A 23061-nucleotide genomic window follows, 5' to 3' on the forward strand; every position below is an offset into this window, starting at 1 on the left:
AGTGCCCAGAGCAGTGCCCTGCACATAGTAGGTGCTCAATAAATATCTGTTAAAAAAGTGAATGAGCATGAGTCCTCTTTACCAGAGGGTCAGCCTATTTCTTTAAGTGGCTTTTTTTTTCTTTTCTTATTTTTATTTATTTATTTTTTTTTTTGAGACAGAATCTTACTGTGTCTCCCAGGCTGGAGTAATGGCATGATCTCAGCTCACTGCAACCTCCGCTTCCCAGTTTCAAGCCATTCTTGTGCCTCAGCCTCCCAAGTAGCTGGGATTACAGGCACCCACCACCATGCCCAGCTAATTTTTTTATTTTTAGTAGAGATGGGGTTTCTCCATGTTAGCCAGGCTGGTCTCAAACTCCTGACCTCAGGTGATCCACCCACCTTAACCTCCCAAAGTGCTGGGATTATAGGTGTGAGCCACTGCGCCCAGCCAAGTGGCATTTTTTCAGATAAATGTCTGGTGGCCATGTAAAGTAAACCACTTCCTGCTCTGGTATGCTTCTCCTTGGGGTGAATTTTCCCTATTCCGTCAGCTGGATAACAACTCTGATGTGCCCCTCACTCCAGACCCTGCAAATGGACCAGATGCAAACCTCCTAAGTCAAATGCTGCCTCGTCACCCAGAGGTGATGGGGTGAGTCACGTGGGCACTGCATGCTCCAGTCTTGGCCCTAGAATTAGTGATTTAGAAGGCTCTGGAACACACAGAATGCAGACACTCTCCCCTCAGAGAGACAAAGTATTCAACACTGTGACTCTCTATTCAAAGTCCTGACCTCAGATGAACACTGTAGGCTGATTTTAAAACTACTGGGAGAAAATGGGATTTTAAAGATCTCTGCCCTCTTCTCCTGCATTGGCCTTATCTTCGTCCTCATCAGCTCCTGGGGTGGACATATTTCCCAGAGGACATCCTCTTGCTTTCCTCTTCCATCCACTAGCTACGTTCCTTCACCAGGCACTCATATTTTCCCCAGGATTTTAATTCTAATCTCTATCTACAGAATCCTCAAAGTCTATAGCGTTACCTTGAATCTCTCTCCAGAGGTCTAGGCTTGAATTCCCAACACCTTTCTTAACCTTCATAGGATATCCTATCATACCCTTGATATCCCATCAGTGTCCCCAGTCCTGGGGCACCTGTTAAGCACATAGTAAGTGGCAGCTGAATCTCCTTTATCTGTGAGGCCGGAGGACTACAGGAGAGAAATGAAGAAGAAAGGCGATTTGAAGGTTGAGAAGAACCCATATAATACAGAGAAGAGGGTGCAACTAATGAAGATGGAAAGGGGACTGGAGAGGAGAGGCATTGTTAGAAGGCAGAAGGTAATTTATTGTTCAAGCTGTGTGGAGTTTAAGGGGATGATGACACATATCACAGGGATGCCAGTGGGATATTGTCGGGTGTTGCTGGGATACCGATGGAGAGATTCAGCTGCCACTTACTATGTGCTTAACAGGCGCCCCAGGACTGCACCAAGCCCTTTACAGGCAACAATTATCTCTTTTAATCTCCTATGTAGCTCTCTTAGGGAGGTGTTTTTTATATTACCATTTTACAGGTGGGGAAAATGAAGGTCAGAGACGCTTCATTTTCCAAGCTCTATAACTAGAAAGTGGAAGAGCAGGGGCTGGGCCTGGGTTACCTTATTTCAAAGGCTCCTCTCTCAAGTGCTATGGTGTCTCCTAACCATATGCCTCTCTTGGCACCTAGCAGAGGCATCTGGTGAAGGGTGGTTCCTTTGCCTTCACAAGAATAGAACCAGGAAGGAACTAGAGCTAGATCTTCCAAGATGAATGAGATGCGGCACTTGATTTTAAAGAGCTCATGAGGGAGACAGACAGACAACAACTGTTATGGCCCAATGTGAGGAGGGCAATGGGAGCTCCTGGAACCAAGGGAGACAGAGGGCTGTGCCTCAGGGGCCAAGGAAGGCTTCAAGGAAGAAGGAATATGCAGGATGAAAACCCCTGTGTGGCTTTAGATATGAAGGAGAGAAACGCAGCCCACATGGCTGGAAAAGCAGCCTGAGACCAAGCTGTGCAGTCCTGAAGGCTTGCTGGGTGCACCTGCTGTGAAGACAGGAGTTTGGATTTTATTCTGTGAATGATGGGAGCCAGCAAGTATTTTTCTAAAGTGGAGTCAATGTAAGATCAGAATCCATGTTTTATTACAATGACTCTAATTGCAATGTGGAAGGCACATTAACGGGAGTTTGAGTCACTTTGGAAGCTACTGCCATGGTCCAAGTGGGAGAGAATGATGGGATGGAGAAAAGGAAATGGATTTGTGAGTGACTGTGGAAGGGAACTGAGAGGACTGAGTGGATTTGAAGGAGACAAAGGAGTGAGGCTGGAAGGGTCAGAGGGTGGCAGCCTTTGAGGCTGGCCAAACAGAGTTTGAATCTCGACTCTCTGAGTGACAGCTGAGCCTCCAGGCCATCCCTCGCCTCCCAGACTCTCACTCCCCAAAGCCTCCATGAGTCTAACCTGATAGGATCTCTCTCTCCTGTCCTAGCCCCTGACCCCGTCCACTGTTCCCCATCAACTGCCACTAGCAAAGTCCCTTAGCCTCACCCAGTCCTCCTGACACTCCATTCACAGCTGCTCACCATGAAGCCAGCTTTCCTTTTCATGCCCATCCCAAGTACCTCAAGGCCTGGCGTGGCCTTGAGGAGTGAAGGAAGCGAGTCTTGGCTAAAAACGTCATTTTGAGAATAAGACTACAGACAGTGACCATCATAGAACTGTCATGGAACTGACAGGCCAAAGTAGCAGATGGCCGGAAGAGAAGTGTTAGAGAGGAAGAGATACTGAGCCAGGTGCATAAATCTCCAGTGAGTGATGGGGGCCTCTTGGGGCCCTGAGGTGACTGCAGTGAGGAAAGGGAGCTTCCAAGGACCTGAGATTGAAAAAGAGAAGAAGTGGTGTGGACACAGCCATGAGGATTAAGGAGAAGCGGAGCCCTGTCAATCTTCCGGCACTTTTTGGGCAGTTTGCTCTGCCATTCTCAGTGTGCATTACCACACACTCCAGCTCAAATCCACCCCACACACCTCGATCTCAGCTGCCAACTTCATTTCATTATACCCAAGAGAGCAGAAGCAATCAGAGACAGCGTCCGCAAGCTTCCATCACCATGTGTCCCCCATACTCCACTTTCCCCTCATTAGAAAGGACCAGCTGTCCGTGTGGACCCCTTCACCTGTGCACCAGATCCCACTGCCTCATTCATTGACAGATTTTGCACCTACAATTCCTGCCTCTCTCTTCTGCATTGTCAGCTTCTCCCTCTCCATGACAGCATCCTCTCAATATTCAAACACACACCAATTCAAGCTTTCTAGCTTTTGTTTGGGTTCTCAATGACTGGAATGCCATACAGTCCCTCCAGCAACTGCCCCAGAAGATTTCCTCCCTTTTGCTGTCACTGCTTCCCCACACCTTGTTCTTCTTCTCAGCCCATTTGGTTGCAAAACCACTCCTGCTAAGGTCACAACCTCCAATCCCCTTAATCTCTACCCTGTCATGCCCTGCCTCTTGGGAATATAAATCGACACGTAGCTCTCTCCCTCCCGTGAGATCTGCTGTCGTTGCTTGCATTCTGAAAATCACACTCTCCTCCCATCTCCCTGGCTGCTCCTGGTCAGTGTCCTCTGCTCGCTCTCACTCTTCCCATATGTGGATTCCCCAGGGCTCAGTTTCTCCCTTTTCTCTCTAGCTAAACCCACCTGGTTATTCTCACCTATTCCCTTAGCTCTAAATGTCACCTATATGTTGATGACTCCTGAGTTTATGTCTTCTGAGATCCACGTGGATGTCTAGTAGACATCTCACACCTAACACGTCTACAACCAAACTCCCAGTTCCATCTCCCCTGTTCCCATGCCAACCCCACTTATCCTCTTTGACCTGCACCTTCTGCATCTCAACAAATGGCACCACAACCAATGCTCAAGCCAGCACCTAGGAGTCACCCTTGATTCCTCTGAGCCCCGCTTCCTTCCCTGGCTATATACAGAATCATTATCTTGCGCCATTGCCTCTGTCCCCTGAAATATCCCGAATCTGTTCACTTCTCTGAATGTCCACTTTTAGTACCTTCAGCTCTCGCCTGGACACCTGCAGTGGTTTTCACTCCTGTCCTCTATGATTTATTCCTCACCTGGAGAGAGGGAGAAAGAGCTGAGAACAGAAAGCTCTGGTGTCCACATAAAGAGGATGCGGCAAAAGAGATGAAGCAAGCTGTTGAGCAGATGAGGACGGAGCCCACAGGGAGGGAAGGGGAGAGGTGCAAAGGAAGAGAATCTTGGTTAAAAATGTCACTTTGAAAAACAAGATTGCAGAGAGTGACCATCGTCATTCCTAGACAAAGTTGTGTCTATGAGGATATGCTGGCCGAGCAAGACAATACAAGGTCTGGACCATCATCCTGGAAGCAAAAGTAAACTGGATAAAGACAAGAGCTGAGCAGGAGAGGAAGACCACAAGCCAGGTGTCAGGGACTTGGGCAACACGGACATGAGCTAGGAAAGCAAACCCACGGGAGATGACCTTTCCTGCCTTCCATGCTCAGTATGCTGCCAAATACTAAAATTTCTACCACCCAATCTCTCACCTTCATACCCTTTCCCCTTCCCCCACTCTCTTTATAGCTTTTGTTTGGGTTCCCAATGCCTGGGATGCCACAGAGCCTCCTCATCATCCTGCCACTTCCTGTCTGCTCCCATCCTAGACACTGCTGACCAATTAAGCTTCCTAAAAATGGGCAGTTCCAATGATATTACTCCTTAGCTCAGAAATCTTCACCAGCACCCCACAGCTGATCAGAGTGTGTACTATCTCCTTCTGTGTCATTCAAGGCCTTAGTCTCCGGATCAATACACCTTTCCAATTCCCTTAACTCCTCCATGGGTGTCGGCACCCCAGGCAATCTGAACGCATTTTTCAAGCACATTTGGTACTTTTCACCTCCATTCTTTCCCTCATGCTGCCCTCTCTTTCTGGAATACGCACACCTTCTTCTCCCTCTGCTGAAATCTTCACGTGTCATATAGTTAAGAACACAGGTTCAAAGTCAGACAGATGTAGATTAATATCCCGGCCACCTAAGCACTCGTTCTGTGATGCCGAGCAGGTTATTTCACTTTTCTGAGCCTCAGTTTCCTTTCCTGTGGTTTAGATCTGAGTAAACACTGCCCCAATGAGAATAGAAAGTGAGAAAATCTAGGTGAAGTAACTCGCATAGCAGCTGCCACAAGGGAGGGTATTCAAAGAGACGGCTATTATTTTTAACATCCTTCCTCTGCTCACTCTTTCCAGATGCCCTTCGAAGCAAACCTTCCCTCTGCTGACCCCCTAACACACACTGCCTTTTACAGCACTTTCCTGTGTTGTGTGCCACTGCACCTGCATTAAGTCTCCCTGCTCCTTAAGAGCAGGAGCCAGGTCTTGCCCACTTCCATACATCCTCCAGCACTAAGCGACTTCATGTAGAACTTTATAAATATTTGTTGAATCAAATTATCTTTAATTCTCCTGGCATACAAAAATAATCTCAGCTATAGTGATTTTCATAGCTGTTCACTAGATTAGGCTGAGGAAGAAGGGTGGGTAGGACTTGGGGGAAAAGTAATATCATTACCATCCTTCCAGTATCTAAAACATATCCCTTATTGCTTGAAACAACACAGAAACATAGCTGATTGATTTAAGAACCTTCCAGAATACAAATATGTTTAGCTCTGAGATGATTAACATGATTTTGGGGAATCATTTTGATTTTCAGGAAACATTTAATGGCATTAAAAAGACTGAATAAAGAGACCATTCCCTTACGGTCAGCTTGCAGAAGGACAACGTGATGCAGGGTCAAGGCCATCCTTTGGGAATCAATGGTGCTCAGGATCTTGGCAGCTGCGGTCCCCAGCAAAGGCTTCCCGTTGTACAGGGTGTAGTAAGTCAGCTCTGCTGGGTCCTTCGGGCCTGGGACACGCTGCATCTTCACCATCTTTTGGAAAAAGAGAGGCCGAGTGTTTGCGGGGCATTTTGCATGGACCCTGCAATCACCCAGGTGATCAGCAGATGTTCCTCTCCTGACTGCTGAAGCCTTCTGTGGCTAGACGCCAATCTTTGCATACCTCCCTTTATCCAGCCTCTCAAGAAGCCTGCTCTCGCTGGAGCAGGAGACTGGGAGGAGAAAAAAGGTTTGAAAAATATGAACATCTGGAAAGAACAGTTTGCGGCTGGAGAAGAAAACACAGGATAGTGATGTCTCCCAGCATCCACAGAACTCTGGCCTCATTTGAAAATAGGCCTCTGCATTTAATTCAGGGCATGTTAGGTTATTCTCAAACAGGACTGTTAAATTCAAATGTCTGTAATTGCCAGAGAGGGAGAAAAATTAACTTATATGTCTGCAATTCAAAAGATCTCTGATAAAAACACTACTTGGAAACCCAATGTTCTTTTTCTAAAACGATGGTTTTGCTTTTTTTTACTCTAAAAGTCATACATATTCACTATAGGAAAATTTGAAAATATGGAAAAACATCAAGAAATAAAATAAAAACAATCTGTAATCCTTCTTTCACAAGCTAATTACTGTTGCCATTATAGATTATTTGCTTCCATTCTTTGTTTTTGCCCACACAACCCTTTTCCTTATTAGTTTACAAAATTATTTATCATAGTCTATATACAATATCTTGCAATTTTTACTTGCATCTTTAAAGGACCTTAAATATAACAAAAGCATAAACGTTTATTTTTACATGGCATTCTGATGCATACCTCATAAACTTATTTAAATAATCCTTTATTATTAAACATTTAGATTGTTACTAATTTTTTACTACTGTAATTAACAACTGATAATCACAAATACTAAAACTTAAGTTTTAATACTTACGTAGTGGTCTACCGTATGCATGCCTGGTAAATCAAACTAACCCTTGATTATTGAACATTTGGTTATCAACTTTTTCTGTTATAATTAACAAATCATAAATAGTACAGTATTTTCCAAAGTTTATATTACAGATTATGAGTTTCACAGGATATTAAAAGATAGTACAAAAATGTTTATAGCAACATTGTTTATAACAGTAAAAAGACTAAAAATTCAAATGTTGTTAATAATAGGTTGGATAATGAGCTATTGTATACTCACATGATGAAATACTATAGTTGTGGTGAAAATGAATGAACTATGGCTATTCGTATCATTACGGATGAATACAAAGTCTGATTTTGAGCAAAAGGAACAAATTACAAAATATAAAGTTAAAAATTAAGCAAAACTACATAATATACTATTTAGAGATACAGGCGTGGATGGTAAAATCTATACAAAAAATATGGGAACGATTTAATACAAAATTCAGATTCACTCTAAACTGTGAAGAGGGAAGAAGGGAGTACAATCAGAGAAGACATATAAAAGGCTTTTGGGATAAGGTAAAGGTAATGTTCTTACCCTTCAGGTTGTGGATTCTTTTTATTAGTGTCCTTTAAACTCTGTATCTTTCTTATACTGTTTTGTGTATATGCTATAAAAATAATATCTATTAAAAATAGATATTATTACAACCCAATAGAAAATGGGCAAAAGAGTTGATCAGACACTTCACAAAGGAAGAAGTCTGAATAACCAATAAGCACATACTCAATGGGGAAATTCATATTGAAACCACAAGAGACCACTCTATACCCACCAGAATGGCTAAAGTAAGAATTGACAACACCAAGTGTTGCTGAGGAAGTGAAGCAACTGGAACACCTGTCTGTTTGGTGGGAGTGCAAATGGTGCAACCACTTCAGAGAAAGGTCTGGCAGTTTCCTATAGAACTAACGTACATCAACCCTATGAACCAGCAATTCCAGCCTATATACCTAAGATGAGTGAAAGCCATGTGGTCACCAAAGGACTTGTGGAAGAATGTTCGCAGCAGCCTTGTTTAGTAGCTACAAACTGGAAAAGCCTAGGTGTACATCAACAGAAGAATGGATAAACAAACTGTAGTATATTCATACAAGATATTATTATTCAGCAAAAAAAATTTGAATAAACTACTGAATGACACAACAACATGGATGAATGTCAAAACACTACACTGCGTCAAAAAAGCTTTATACAAGAGTATGTACTGTAGGATTCCATTTATATGAAATGCCAGAATGTCAAAATCAATCTATGTTTTAGAAGTATATGAAAATATATGTTAAGAAAACCTTATGGAAGTGTTTGGAAATGATATATGTAATAAAATATAAAATAGTAACAGTATAATGTCAACTGTAGAACCTAGAGAGTGATATGGGTGTTGACTATAATTTTATCAACTTTTCTACAAGTTTGAAAATGTTGGCCAGGCACAGTGGCTCATGTCTGTAATCCCAGCACTTTTGGAGGCCAAGGTGGGTGGATCACTTGAGGTCAGGAGTTCGAGACCACCCTGACTAACATAGCAAAACCCTGTCTCTACTAAAAATACAAAAATTAGCCGGGCTTGGTGGCACACACCTGTACTCCCAGCTACTCAGGAGGCTGAGGCAGGAGAATTGCTTGAACCTGGGAGGAGGAGGTTGTAGTGAGCTGAGCTCACACCACTGCACTCCAGCCTGGGTGACAGAGTGAGACTTTATCTCAAAAAAAAAAAAAAAGTTCATAATAAAATGTTGGGAATATATAGATATTACTTAAAAACAAGGGCTTTTTGACGTTTAAAGTTGGAAACCAGTATGTTGGAGAAAATTAAGGAGATGTCTTTACTTCAGGTCTTTTCAGAGCTTTGGTATGCAAATAGGCTTTGGGACTCTTCAAGAAGGGGCTTTAGGATGTAGCCTTGCCCAAACCGATTTGGCCAGAGAGCCCCTTTTCAAAAGAACACTTGATAAGATCATGATATAGTATGAATACATGTCCTCTCCAAATCTCATGTTGAATTGTGTAATCCCAGTGTTGGAGGTGGGTCCCGGTGGGAGGTATTTGGGTCATGGAGGCAGCTCCCTCATGGCTTGGTGCTGTCCTCGCAGTAGTGAATGAGTTCTTGTGAGATCTGGCTGTTTAATGTGCGTGGAGCTTCCCCCCACCCTCTTTCTTGCTTCTATTCCTGCCATGTGAGACCTGTTCCCCCTTCATCTTCTGCCATGCTCGAAGCTTCCTTAGGCCTTTCCAGAAGCAGATGCTAACACTATGCTTCCTGTACAGCCTGCAGCACTATCAGCCAGTTAAACCTCTTTTCTTATAAAGTACTCAGTCTCAGATATTTCTTTATAGCAATGCAAGAACGGCCTAATCACTTTCTAGACACTCTCTGGAAAACACTATCCTCACTCTTTTGTCTTTGTGTTCACCTGTGTGTCCTTGTCCTCAAGATGAATTTCTTTTCTTTTCTTTTCTCTTTTGAGACAGTCTCGCTCTGTCACCACAGAGTCTCGCTCTGTCACCAGGCTGGAGTGCAGTGGCACGATCTCGGCTAACTGCAACCTCCACCTCCTGGGTTCAAGCAATTCTCCTGCTTCATTCTCCCAAGTAGCTGGGAGTACAGGTGTGCACCATCATGCTCAGCTAATTTTTGTATTTTTAGTAGAGACAGAGTTTCACCATGCTGGCCAGAATGGTCTCCATCTCTTGACCTCTTTCTTGATCCACCCGCCTTGGCCTCCCAAAGTGCTGGGATTACAGGCGTGAGCCACTGTGCCTGGCCAAGATGAATTTCTAGGAGTCAGTTTGTGATCATCTAAGAGTTTCTTGTCTAAATTCCTCACTTTCCCTCCAGAAAAATCATACCCAGTTGCTCTGTTTGAAAGTGCCCTTTTTGCTCCACACTCATCAATACTGGATCGTAGTATTTTACTAATCTTTGGTAGGTAAAAATGGCATCTTGTGGTAGTTAAAATTTGCCTTACTTCGGTTACAAATTAAGTCAAATATTTAAAAATTTTTAGTGGTCATATATTTTCTCTTAGGCCTCAATTTTTCAAATATGTCAACTAGAGAAATATCTTTAGATTCTAGACAGTTAAATCTCCATATTCATGAAGGTAGCTCATCTTTTTAAATGATCTAAGCCCAGAAGAAAGGCCTTAGGATAGAAGGATATTGTAACCCACGTAGAGTGAATTTTTTGGGGGAAACTGGGGCATGTTATTCCTTTCCCTAGTGGGAAAGGAGGTGGGGAAAGTGTTAGTAGAATCCGGTAGAAGTTGAATGACCATTCAAATATCTAATAGTTTCTCTCAATTCCAACTTATAGCAAATTCCTCCTGCCAAGATTTCTTTAAAGGTATGTTACAAGGTGATCTACACCCTCTGTAAATCAGGGATTTTCAGAAATAAACCCCCACCTGCTTCCCTCAGACTTTCCAGGCAGCTAAAGGGGCCAAGTGCACTGAGCTCTTAGAAGAAATGAGAGAGGGCTGGACGTGGTGGCTCACACCTGTAATCCCAGCACTTTGGGAGGCTGAGGTGGGCGGATCTTGAGGTCAGGAGTTTGAGACCAGCCTGAATGACATGGTGAAATCCCGTCTCTACTAAAAATACAAAAATTAGCTGGGCATGGTGGCACGCACCTCTAATCCCAGCTATTCGGGAGGCTGAGGCAGGAGAATAGCTTGGACCCGGGAGGCAGAGGTTGCAGTGTGCCAATATTGTGCCACTGCACTCCAGCCTGGATGATAGAGCGAGACTCCGTCTCAAAAAAAAAAAAAAAAAAAAAAAAGAGAGAGAGAGAGAAAGAACACCTCTCTGGGCCCTTTGGTATGCCAAATGTGTTAGGTTTCTTAGGTTTACAAATAACACCAGGGTTGTAGGGTGGCCCCTTCTCCCCCTTTGGCTGATGCAAATCCCAGTTCCGTTATCTGAGCACCAGTGACTTTCTTCCTGTCATTTGGAAGAGTGGAAATTATAGAGCTCACATGGAACCTACAAAGGAGAAATCACAAACCTGACATGCGAGCTTAACCACCGCTTTACCTCGTGATAAGGTCATCCCAGACCACGAAGACTTTTAGAACCAAAGCAACATCCAATAGGACAAAGGGCCAAATTCACCAACTGCGAATGGAGGAACCTAGAGTCTCCATCAGGGGCATGACGATGACTCATGCAGGGAAGTGTATTCATTAAGATGGGTTGTCTATACTTTCAAGATTGCCTGGAGACAGGATTTGCACACAGACTATGCTAATGGCTGCAATTTCCTTTAAAATGCTTACTCATAGACAGTGCGATACTATGCATGTGTGCTATGGTTCAGTTACACCCAAGATGTGGTCAATCATCAATCAGGGGTTCACATGCCAGGGGTAGTCTGCTCAATTCCAGGTAGGAAGTCCCCACTCCAGAGGCAGCTACCAGGAGTGCTTCTCTAATTTGACATCATACTCAACAGAGCTTTGTTAATTAGCACAACAAATGTTAGACATGAGTTCTCAGTGGTGACAGTGCAATTCAAGATAAGCAGACCTGGCTAGAATACACCAGAGAGGCTCCCATTCTTGCAGGAACTGGCTAAAGTTTCTAGAAAGATTTAGAATCTCTGCTCCTGGGGATGGCTGCTGCCTTGATTGGGTGCCCTCAGAAGTAGACCCTGAGAAGAGCTGAGTGCTTCTAGTTTATCTGAGAGGTGCAACGAACTGGCAGGAGGGTGAGGAGGTAATACAGCAATGGGAAGGAGCCTACAAGGGATGCGTTATTAAGCCAATTACTGCAGTCAATGACTAAAGCTTAATTCTGTGGGAAAGCTCTGAAAATGATCTAAAACATTTCAGAATTCTCCCAGCCACGAGAACCAGGGTATTTATAATACTGGTAATTCTCAGGCACTTCCAACCAGCATGGCATGGGCAAAGCAGGTTTTGACATCTCAAAAGTAGCCCTCTGAAAAAGATTCAGAGGCTGGCTATTGGAACTCCAATTGGAATGCACAGAAATGGTAAGGGGATGTGGGCTGGATACAGCTAGTGTCTGCTACATTCCTCCAGCCTAAATCTCTACATGGCCAGGTGTCCACTATAAGCTTCGAGGGTTCTGTTTGTTGAAACTGACTACATACAGGTAACAGAATCCTGTCTCTGGAATAATGGTGCATCTGCTATTCAGAGGAATGGAGGTGAGAGAGTCTAAAAGGACAGAGAGCTGTGACTTCACTGAGCTTACTGAACAAGCTGATGATGAGTCTGTCCTTGCTTACCAAGAATTTTTTGTTTCAAAAATATCTGCATGAGTACAGATTTTGTAACAAGACTTCCTTGTGTTATAACCTAGTTAGTGACAATGTCGGAGGAGCAGCAAACTCTCACCCTCCTTCATGTTTTTGATGGTTATGACCATCAGTTCCCAAAACCTAACAGCAGCATTGATAAAATGGCTTAGTCAGTTGGCAGCATGGAGGCTCCTCTGAGCACATTGACTTATTTAGTCTCAGGAAGCACATTCCCCCCTGTCTACCCCCAGTTATTAGAAAATCCCAGTGGCTCTGTATACACCTACCTGCACAGTGTAGCTTCCCAGAGTGGTGGCCCGTTTAAACCGCCGGCCTTGTTGCTGGGACATCATGAATAGCTGGGCCAGGCGCTGCTCCATGACCCGGGCAAAGCTCTGGTTGTGCAGGCCCACCAGCGAATTGTCCACACCCTGCAGCACTGTGGATGCAGAAGGCAGAGGAGAGGCTCAGAAGGCAGGCTTTCTGCTGATTCAGTAAGCACAAGCACCACTGACCCTGCACAGGCCACCAAGGGCCACTGTGCCCTACCTCATGTTAGGGCTTGGCCATCCTTACCTTACTTCACCTTCGCAACAGCCCGATGACAATCATTATCCACATGTTATAGATGCTGAAAAGATTAAGTGACTTGTCTGAGGTCACACAGCTAGCAATCAGCAGAGTCAGGGTCCAAACCCAAGCCAGACTGTGTAACTCCAGAGCCTGGGCTCTTTGCTCTGTGAACTCTGACATTGCTAATGCTGCTGTATTTAACTCAAACTTCACCTAAGATGATGATCTGTGTTGCTAAAAGTCCACATGGAAACACAGCACAGCTGTAGGTATGGCTAACGGGTATTTTTGCTGGTTTCCACTCAAGGTCTGGCTCAGGGCTATTCCTATTTTATTTTGCCTTGTCCACAGCTTGAGCTCCATCCTGCAACTCAATCCCTTATATCTGGCCAGACTACCCTGTTCAGTGTCCTCATCTCTGCCTCCTCTGTGGAGTCCTCTGAATGCCCACCCTAAAGCTACCCAAACCCCTCAGATGCTCTCTCATTCAAGAAGAGGATGGCTGAATGGAAAGAGTGGGCTATCTCTTATGGCACTTGTCAGTTCGGGGACCTCAGGCAAGCCACTGGCCCTCTCTGAGTCCAAGTCCTTCTCTGTAAAAAGGCAATAAGAAAGTGTACATCATAGCCAACATAAGCCAATGAGCTCTAGGGTTTAAATGAGACAGGATATGTAAAGCAGCTTAGAACATTGCCTGCTGTGAGGAAGGTAAAGGGAACACCCTTCTTCCCCATCCTTTTTCCACCGCTAGGCTTCATCTACAGCCAGGGCATCCGTAGTCAACAGGTAAGGCATGAATGACGGTTTCAGCCATGGCCAGGGCAGGGAGGAGGATTTTCAGGACCACTAGGGCTGTTCTAGGACTGCTGTGTTCACTTACTATCAGGGCAACTCCCTTTTTCTGTCTACCCCCAAAGTCCAGTCCTTGTTCCACATCCCTTGGGAAACATACTTCACCCCAAACACACAAAGGTTCCCTTCAAACACGGTCATGTTTAAAATTAAAAATGTGAAAAACAAATCTCATTTTCTTAAAGAGACCAAAACTTGAAAGGGCTGGGAAGATAAGATTTTTCATTATTAATAGAGTTTGTTCTACCAGAGCCCATCCAAGGATCATCGATATCATCCACCTACCAGGATATGGAAATAGCTTGGATGTGAAGAACACGTTGTAGTTATGGCATCCAGTACAACAGGGGGCTACCAGCAGCCAACGCTACTCATCACTTTCCATACAAGCCCAGATAACCGGTGACAATAGATACAGAGAATAATGTTTAAATAGATCAAACGAGAAAGAAAACCCACAGCTAGGTCTCTGAAATTACTTCTTTGAAGCCATAAATGCCAAATAATCCCCCTGGAGGGTATAAAAGCAGCTCTCTTTCTAGGGCCCTTGTGAGACACTCGCAGCTCATGCATCAGCCTAATTCCTGCAAATTCATAAAACAAAGAGTTGTGCTGTTCCCACTGTGTCAGGTCCCAGAGGACCCCCGGAATCCCTCATGACACAGCTATCAGATCACGAAGGGCTGGCCCACCTCTTGTCCCCAGACAGAAAAGCCCATGTACTTGCCAGTTCAAAGATGGCCCGTCTAGCAAAATAACAGATCAAATGACTGAAGTATTACTTCTAAGTTGTCCTCTCCTGACCACTGGCCAAGAGTGAGAGAGGGGACACAGGACAGTCAAGAGGTGTCATCGGGGATTATTTTATGGGAATCTCGGTGATGCTTCAAAGGCAGACATCAAATAAAGGGAATAGTCAAAAGCCTCCAGGGGACAAAAAAGTTCTGGAAATAGCAGTGGTGGTTATATAATATAGTGGACATACTTGATCCCACTGGATTGCACACTTAAAAATGTTCAAAATGGTAACTTTATGTTAGGTATATTTTACAATAAAATTGTTTTCTTTTTTCTTTTGAGGCAGGGTTTCCCTCTGTTGCCCGGGCTGGAATGCAGTGGCAGGATCACGACTCTACAGCCCCGACCTCCTGGGCTCAAGCAATCCTCCAGCCTCAGCCTCCAAGTAGCCTGGGCTACAGGCATGAGCCACCACACTGGCTATTTTTTGTTTTTGTAGAGATGAGGTCTCACTATGTTGCCCTCACTAGTCTCAAACTCCCGGGCTCAAGCAATCCTCCCATCTCAGCCTCCCAAAGTGCTGAGATTACGGGTGTGAGCCAACACATCCAGCCAATAAAAATTTTTTTTGAAAAAAACAAAAAAAAGCCTCCACAGAAGTGCCAGAGGCTGTGGGAATCTCTCACAGAGTTACAGGGGATCAACTGGACGATCTCCACAGCTTCGTCACCACTCTTGGCAAAGAGAATGTGTCCTTCTTAGGGGGCAGCTGGGGAAGAGCTGGAGTTGGGGGCAGGGCCCTGAGTTTGCCTCCTGGCTTCCCCTTCCTGAGTAGTCTCAGGCAAGTTGCTGAGTTTCTCTATGCCTCAGTTCCTCATCTGAAAACACAGGGATCATAATCTACTACTGATCGTGTCACTGTTAAGAAAGGATAATTCAATAAAAAATGCTTCTAGCCTGGTACTATCATAAGGCCCTTAAGGGAACGGCAATAAATGGTAGCTGCTGTTGTTACAACGTGCCCCTTCTTTGCTAAACACATCCTTACCAGAGGAAGAAAATACCTGCAAGGCATGGAAATGTGTCCCCAGGACATGGCTCTTCCCACTTCCCCTGAAAAATGTGGCAGGCTCAGGCTCCCTAGCCCTCTCTGTCCAACTGGAAGGCAGCAGAAAGGGGCATGTACCCCTCTCTCTCACAGAGACACAGAAACCACAGAACCACAGAAGCTCAGACCTGGCGCAGACAACCAGGAAGACACCAGCCCCCTAGCGCATCAGCCAGGGCCCTGGCCCCCCAGCCTTGGCCACCCGTGACTCAGCTTAGAGGAGTTGGGCACATCCCCAGCTGTGTTCAATGAAGCTTTGTCCAGAAGATTCAATGACTTTCACATCACTGTTCTCTTATTCCTTCTTTATTCACAATCACACTGGTCTCTACAATTCAAGTGATCAGGCCTGGTTCAGCCTTCTGTACTCAGGCTAAATTGTTTTATTTGCGGTTGGATCCTACACATTTAGCACTAAAAGAATCTTAATGCTCAGTTAATACTTCTCCCTCCTCCTAAAAAAGGAGAATGCGAAGTCCACATGGCCCGAGTGGCTTCCTCAAGGACACACTAGGTTAGAAAATGGCAGAGCTGAGACCAGAAGAAATTTTTCCGTTAGTGGGTCTGGGATATTTTGCCTCTGGCGGGAGAAATAAAGGCAGATGGATAAGCCTGAAATGGGCTGTCCCCTCTGTCTGGCAGCAATATTGAATCTGCACATTTCTATCTTGCCTCACATATACAAACTTCACTGCAGGACCCCTGAGTGGCAGGGGAGCCTCTAGGTTCTCTGTAAAGAGACTTCAGGAGTCACCTTAAGCCAGTGATTTTCCATCAAGAAGGGACCCACCCTCTGAGGCAGGAGAAGTATGTACAGTTTGCAAAAACCTATTTAATATAAGTTTAGTTAGAAAACAGATGAAAACATGTCAGACTTCTATAATACAAACTACAGAAAAGAGAATTTGCTCCAAATCCTCTTGGCTGTTAGAAATGAGCAGAAGACAGAAAGCCTGTGATGCATGTCTGGGAGTAAAGGCTGAACAAAGCCTCATAGGTCCCTATCCCCTACCCTTTTGGTAAATTATGGGGCAGGTTGGTGGCTACCCAGGGGTTCAGAAAGTGGTCACAGGTCAAAGGGAAGGCAGGATGATCATCCTAAGACCTGGTTCCAGCCCTTCCCAAGCACTAACCAACTGATCCAGCTAGCCCTAAACACAGTGATGGAAGCCACTGTTTATTCTGAACACCAACAGCAATAACAAATAAGGGTTTCATAAGTGAGTGGGTAGAGGGCCAAGTCTGAGGAGAGTCCTGAAAACAAGACCTGGAATGGAGCTTTTGATTAAGGTAATGTTACCAAAATAGAGGCACGGCAAGACACGAGCAGATGAAGAAAAGATGACACAGAGGTTGTCAAGGACAGCCTGTGGTGAAGGGTGAATGAGTTATCATTTAATGTAAACCTTAAAGTTAACAGAAGGGAGGAATATCTTCATGTTAAAAAAAACCACCATTCCTTGTAAAGAAAACATGATTTTGTAAATGTTACATAAGCCACTAGCTCCAAAAATGTGTTGCTGGGTTAGCACTGTTTCTCTCTTGGGCATAAACTCTGGTGGGTTTTTTTGCATGCCTTCTTAGCAGGTAAAATGATTTCTGCATACCGATGGCTCTGCAGCAGGGGGAAAGAAATGCAATGTTCTGCAATTTAGAAGAGTTCTTGAGCAGGCTTCATCCAGCAGGGGTGTATAGTCCTTAGTATTTTAGGCAGCAGCCCATCTGCCACTTGCTTGGGACCGCAAGTGAGAGAGGGGATGGGAGACGACAGAGGGGAGATTTGGGACCAGGCTGCTTACCCAGGCACATCTTCCATGATGTACAGGATTTTCCTCCACCCTGTTACAGGCTGACATGTGTCCCCCCACTTCCAATTCTTTTTTTTTTTTTTTTTTTGAGACACAGTCTCACTCTGTTACCCAGGCTGGAGTGCAGTGGTGTGATCTTGACTCACTACAACCTCCGCTTTCTGGTTTCAAGTGATTCTCCTGCCTCAGCCTCCCAAGTAGCTGGGATTACAGGCACCTGCCACCAGGCCAGGCTAATTTTTTTGTTTTTGTATTTTTAGTAGATATGTTGGTCAGGCTGGTTTTGAACTCCTGACCTCAAGCAATCCACCTGTCTCAGCCTCCCAAAGTTCTGAGATTACAGGGGTGAGCCACCGTACCCGGCCTGTCCCCCCAGATTCCTATTTTGAAGCCCTAACCCCAAGTACCTCAGAACATGACTGTATTTGGAGATAGGTCCTTTAAAGAGGTAATGAAGTTAGGCCAGGCACAGCGGCTCACACCTGTAAATCCCAGCACTTTGGGAGGCCAAGGCAGGCAGATCGGCTGAGGTCAGGAGTTCGAGACCAGCCTGGCCAACACGGTAAAACCCCATGTCTACTAAAAATACAAAAAAATTAGCTGGTTATGGGTGGTGCGTGCCTGTAATCCCAGCTACTTGGGAGGCTGAGGCAGGAGAATTGCTTGAACCTGGGAGGTGGAGGTTGCAGTGAGCCGAGACCGCGTCATTGCACTCCAGCCTGAGCCACAAGAACGAAACTCTATCTCAAAAAAAAAAAAAAAAAAAAGAGGAAATGAAGTTAAAATGAGGTCATACTGGGGAGCCCTAATTCAATATGATGGTGTCCTTATAAGAACAGATTAGGATACAGACAGACCCACAGGGAAGGGCATGTGAAGACGCAGGGGGAAGATGACCATCTCTAAACCAAGGAGAGAGGTCTCCGAAGAAGCCAATCCTATAACACCTTGGCTTTAGACTTCTAGTCTCCAGGAGTGAGAGCAGATAAATGTCTGTTGTTGAAGCCACCCAGTCTGTGGCACCTACTTATAGCAGTGCCAGTAGACTCATGTACTTCTCCTCCTGTTCCTCTCCTTCCTGGCTAGGCTGGCCACTTTTCCTCCTACAAACATCTGTTCTTCAGCTCTCAATCCCAAAACTACTGTCTGGCTTTTGAAAAACACAAAGAAGAACTTTTTTGCTGTTCCATAAAGATCCACAGGAAAATGTCAAGGAACAAAAGAGAAAATGCCACCAAAAGAACCCCCTTCTATTTCCAAACACCCTCACTGTCAAGACCTGCCAGGATTGGTCTGGATGCATGTTGTGCCAGGGGAGAGAGGCAAGTGCATGCCCGGCCTTCCTCTAACTTTAATTTGAGTTTTGTAGGGCAGTCCAAAAAGGCTTTCCATCTATAAACTGATAACCATTCACTATAAACTGATGCCCTAGACCTTCTTCAGTTAACATTATAACTTCTGATAGGGTCACTTTTTGCAAAAGAGGACTTGAAAGCTGTTTTGAATTGTTTAGCTAATATTCATCTTCAGTGTGATGTCTTTTCTTATCTCAGCTTACCCCATTCACATCTGGTCCTGTAGAAGAAACTTCCTGACTTATAAGACAGGAGCAAAGAAAAGTGCCTATCTTATTAATGAATGGCCTACAGTTTAAAAAAAACAAACAAATCTGACAGCATGAAGAGGAGAAATAACAAAATAAGAGATTACCTGTAATTACCCAATAGTCTCTGGTTGTTTCTGATATGTCAAGGTTGGGATATTCCAGTGCTAAAACAAATAAGAAACATACCCAATTACTTTTATAGGTTTGATTTGTTTCGTTTATTTAGTTATATTTGAGATGGGATCTTGATATGTTGCCCAGGCTGTTCTTGAACTCCTGAGCTCAAGTGGTCCTTGCACCTAAGCCTCCTGAGTAGTTGGACTATAAGCATGCATTATGGCACCTGGCTTATTTGAAATTTCATTAAGGAAAACAGGTATAAGTGACAAAATAGCAAGCGGCTAAATCCTGCTTTGTGATTCTTAGGGATTCTAGGACATACGAACCAAAACTATCTCACTGTTTAGAAAACTAAAAGAGTCAATAAAGGTCCAACTTGTAGATGAAGAGTTTTCTAGGATTTGTGAGTTTCTACGCTTTCCGTTTTTTCATCAAAATCTTCTGTTCAAACAGAACACCTTCTTTATCAAGACCCGCAGCAGGAACCTGTCTTTGCTGTAGCTTTCTCTTTAAAAATCATCCGACCACCACTAACATTGTTAGGAATGATTATCTCCTGGATGGATTTTTCCAATGTCAAGGACTTAAGTTTAGTAGCCAAATGCTTGTAATAAAAGGCCTATATTTCTTTACAAGTATGGGGCCTACTGGAGTCGATACATGCAAAGGGATTCATACATTGCCTGGCATATGGTTAGTGCTCAATAAATCGTAGTTGTTTTCAGAAATAAAAGGATGACAGAAAATAAAGTCTTCACATGCTGACATGTGACATAATGCCATCTTTTATGACATCATCTTTTCCCTAAAACCCGGAGTCATCTTTCCTTATTATGTGGACGTTTACAAAAGCTTGCCATTAAACAAACATTTGAAAAAAATTCTGAGTGGCTGCCATGTGCTAAATACATTCACGCATATTATCTTGTTTATTTACAGTATCAAAAACAACTACAGAAGGAAATTATGAGACAATTTTGCTAATACGTATTAAAAAATAAACTTGCCAAGCAACCTTGTGAAATGTAAGAATGTTTAAATTTAGAAGTACAAAACTTTCCATCCTTTGGCTACCAAATAAACATTTGGATACAAAATGTAACCTGCTGCATCTTCAAAGTCTATGCCTGTTGCATGGTAATGAGGATTATGTAACTGAAACATTAGAAAAAGATGAGGCCACAAGACTACGGGGACCTCAGCAAGTGAAGTCACATCATGGACTGCAAATGAGTTATATTATGATATCTGGAGGCAGGACCGAGCCTCAAGATCTGGGAACGTTTGCTGATGGCCTAAGCGGGAGAAAAACCATAGCAACCCAGATTGCTCAGAGATCGGTTGCCCTAGCAGGCAGAATTGTAAGCTCAGAAGGCAGACTGCTTGGGTTTAAACCCCAGGTCCTATGGCTCACTAGCTAAGTGAGAGTGGGTATCTTGTGAAACCTCTTAGAGCTTCAGTTTTCTCCTCTGCAAAATGGGGCTAATTTTGCATCTGTCTTATAGGGCAGGTCTGAGGATTAAATGAGATAAGAGAAACGCAAAGGACGAAGGCACCTAGCAAGTGCTTTCTTTGATGTGCACTAAACTTTTCATCACTTCTTAATCCATCACCTATTTTAGCTGTCACCTTAATCCATCTGTCACCTTAATCCATATTTAGCTGTCACCTGAATCCATCACATATTTTAGCTGTCACTTTATGATAAAGCTGGTAGTATGTGGCCTGGCACTATAAATGTTTGCTAAATGGAGAAAGTCCCCAGGGGAAACATTGGGGTCCCCGTAGGCATGGCCATACTCACGTTCAGCAATGGTTAGCGGCGGATAGGTGAGGTAGAATCCCACCAGCTCAGCCGAGAGCTGGCTGAGGAGGCTGCTGGCAACAGTGCCGTTGAGGAATGTGCTCTGATTGCCCACGACGTACACCAAGGTGACTGCCTGCGAGGCATTGGACGTGCTCACAATCTGAATCAACACAGGAGAAAAGGGGAGGGAGACAGGCCAAATAAGACCAGGGTGTGTTTCATGGAGGCCATGGCGGGGGGGGGGAGGCTAAGCAGGAGTTGAGGGAAGGAATGAAAGGGGGTCGGGGAAACAGCAAGGAAGAGACAAGAGTAACCGTCATCATTTCTGATTGCTTGCTGCATGCCAGGCAGGGTGCTAAAGGCACGTCATCTCATTTACTCCTTACCACAACCCTAGGAGATGTATCCAGTGATGACTCCCTTTCACAGATGAGGAAACTGAGGCCCAGAATGATCAAGGGACCAACCCGAGGTCACACAGCTAATAAAGGACAGAGTCAGGATTTGAACCCAGGTGGTTTGACTCCAGGTTCTTAATCACTGGTATGTGTATCTTTTCCTGGGCTAAATAGTCTCAGGTTACTTTTACGATTCTGAAAATATAAAATAGAGCACTGGAATGTTACCTTTAGGGAGGGCTCAACTGCTCAGACAGAGAAAGCCTGAGTCAAACTTTCAGGGAATTTGAAAGTTGAAAGAACCAGGAGCAAACAGAGCTGAAAACTAGTCTGGTCACGGGCAGAGTGACAGAACCTAATTAGAAAAGGAATTCAGAGGCCGGGCACGGTGGCTCACACCTGTAATCCCAGCACCTTGGGAGGCCGAAGTGGGCGGATCACCTGAGGTTGGGAGTTCAAGACCAGCCTGGCCAACATAGCAAAACCCCGTCTCTACTAAAAAAAAATACAAAAATTAGCCGGGCATGGTGCCATGTGCCTGTAATCCCAGCTACTCAGAAGGCTGAGACAGAAGAATCGCTTGAACCCAGTAGGCAGAGGTTGCAGTCAGCCGAGATTGCACCACTGCACTCCGGCCTGGGAGACAGAGCAAGATTCTTCAAAAAAAAAAAAAAAGAAAGAAAAAGAAAATGGAATTCAGAAATATAGAATATGTTCTTTAGAGAGCAATTACATTTCCTTGTGATCTATTAATTCAACACTGAATGTGTAAAACATCCTATGAGATGGCACGGTTTTCTTTTCACATTTTGTCTAAGCCAGTTTTTCAGTTGCTGGAAAATGAAGCTTTCTGGGTCAATGTATGAACAAAAATATCCCACAGATGAGATTTGAAAAGCATCGTTAGTAGGAAGTCATTCAACTTGGTGAGGCCTTTTTTTGTGAATTTCTGTGCCGCGTGCCTTCCCTTCTCCCTCCAGATCCTCCTGCCACCCACCCTCTCTGCCCTGTCCGGTGCCCCTGGAGGCAGACCCTTGTGGACAACCCCAGTGGGCTCCACTGCCTTCGGGAGGATATGGGAGAGAGGGAGGAGGGTGAGGTCAAAGTATTGATGCTGAGGACTCCCTCCTTAAGGGGTCAAAGCTCACGCCCATCAGGCAGCTGAACCTCGAACCCCGCACTCACCCCATCGGGTCCCAGCTGTTAGAGCCTTGGGTACTGTACAGCTCCTGCGGTTTCCCCAGAGCCTGCCCACTCTTCTTTCTACAAAGCCACCTTCATTTGAATGCAGCCTCCTTTTCCTGTCAGGACACTGACTAACACCCTGTCTTTCCCAGACCTTTGGGTGTTCACATATTAACATCTCTGCCACCTTCCTATTAAAAAAAATTTTTTACAGACTTTAAAAAATGATACATAATATTTATCTATATGTAGGCAGTACATGTGATATTTTCTTACATGCATAGAATGTGTAATGATCAAGTCAGGGTTCTTAGGAAATCCATCACCCAGGAAACTATTGGGAAGAGCTCTTCATTTTATTTCCCACTTTTTCCCATAAGTGGAAGATTGATCAATCGATCTCTCTCTCTCTCCCCCGCCTTTTCTCTACCCCGCCCCCTCCTATTTAGAGACAGGGTCTCACTCTGTCCCCCAGGCTGAAGTGCAGTGACCTGATTGTAGCTCACTGAAGGCTTGAACTCCTAGGCTTAAGCGATCCTCCCACCTCAGCCTCCTGGATAGCTGGGACTACAGGCACACGCCACCACTCCCAGCTAATTTATTTCATTTTTGTAGAAATAGGATCTCACTTTGTTGCCCAGGCTAGTCTCAAATT

General features: G+C 44.5%; 1 protein-coding gene across 4 annotated transcripts in view; it reads right to left on the reverse strand.

Moving 5' to 3' along the window:
- The window catches only part of KIAA1549L (KIAA1549 like), a 302953-nt gene that overhangs the window by 86652 nt on the left and 193240 nt on the right, over positions 1-23061 (reverse strand). For all 4 annotated transcript variants that reach the window (XM_054437742.2, XM_054437739.2, XM_054437741.2 and 1 more), the window contains exons 7-10: positions 20821-20983; positions 19001-19060; positions 12499-12650; positions 5841-6012 (exon numbers count right to left, since the gene is read on the reverse strand). In XM_054437742.2, the coding sequence (XP_054293717.1) occupies positions 5841-6012; positions 12499-12650; positions 19001-19060; positions 20821-20983 (547 nt within the window). The remainder of the gene's footprint in view (positions 1-5840; positions 6013-12498; positions 12651-19000; positions 19061-20820; positions 20984-23061) is intronic.

Source organism: Pongo pygmaeus, chromosome 9 (assembly GCF_028885625.2).
Source record: "Pongo pygmaeus isolate AG05252 chromosome 9, NHGRI_mPonPyg2-v2.0_pri, whole genome shotgun sequence".
Classification (NCBI taxonomy): Eukaryota; Metazoa; Chordata; class Mammalia; order Primates; family Hominidae; genus Pongo; species Pongo pygmaeus.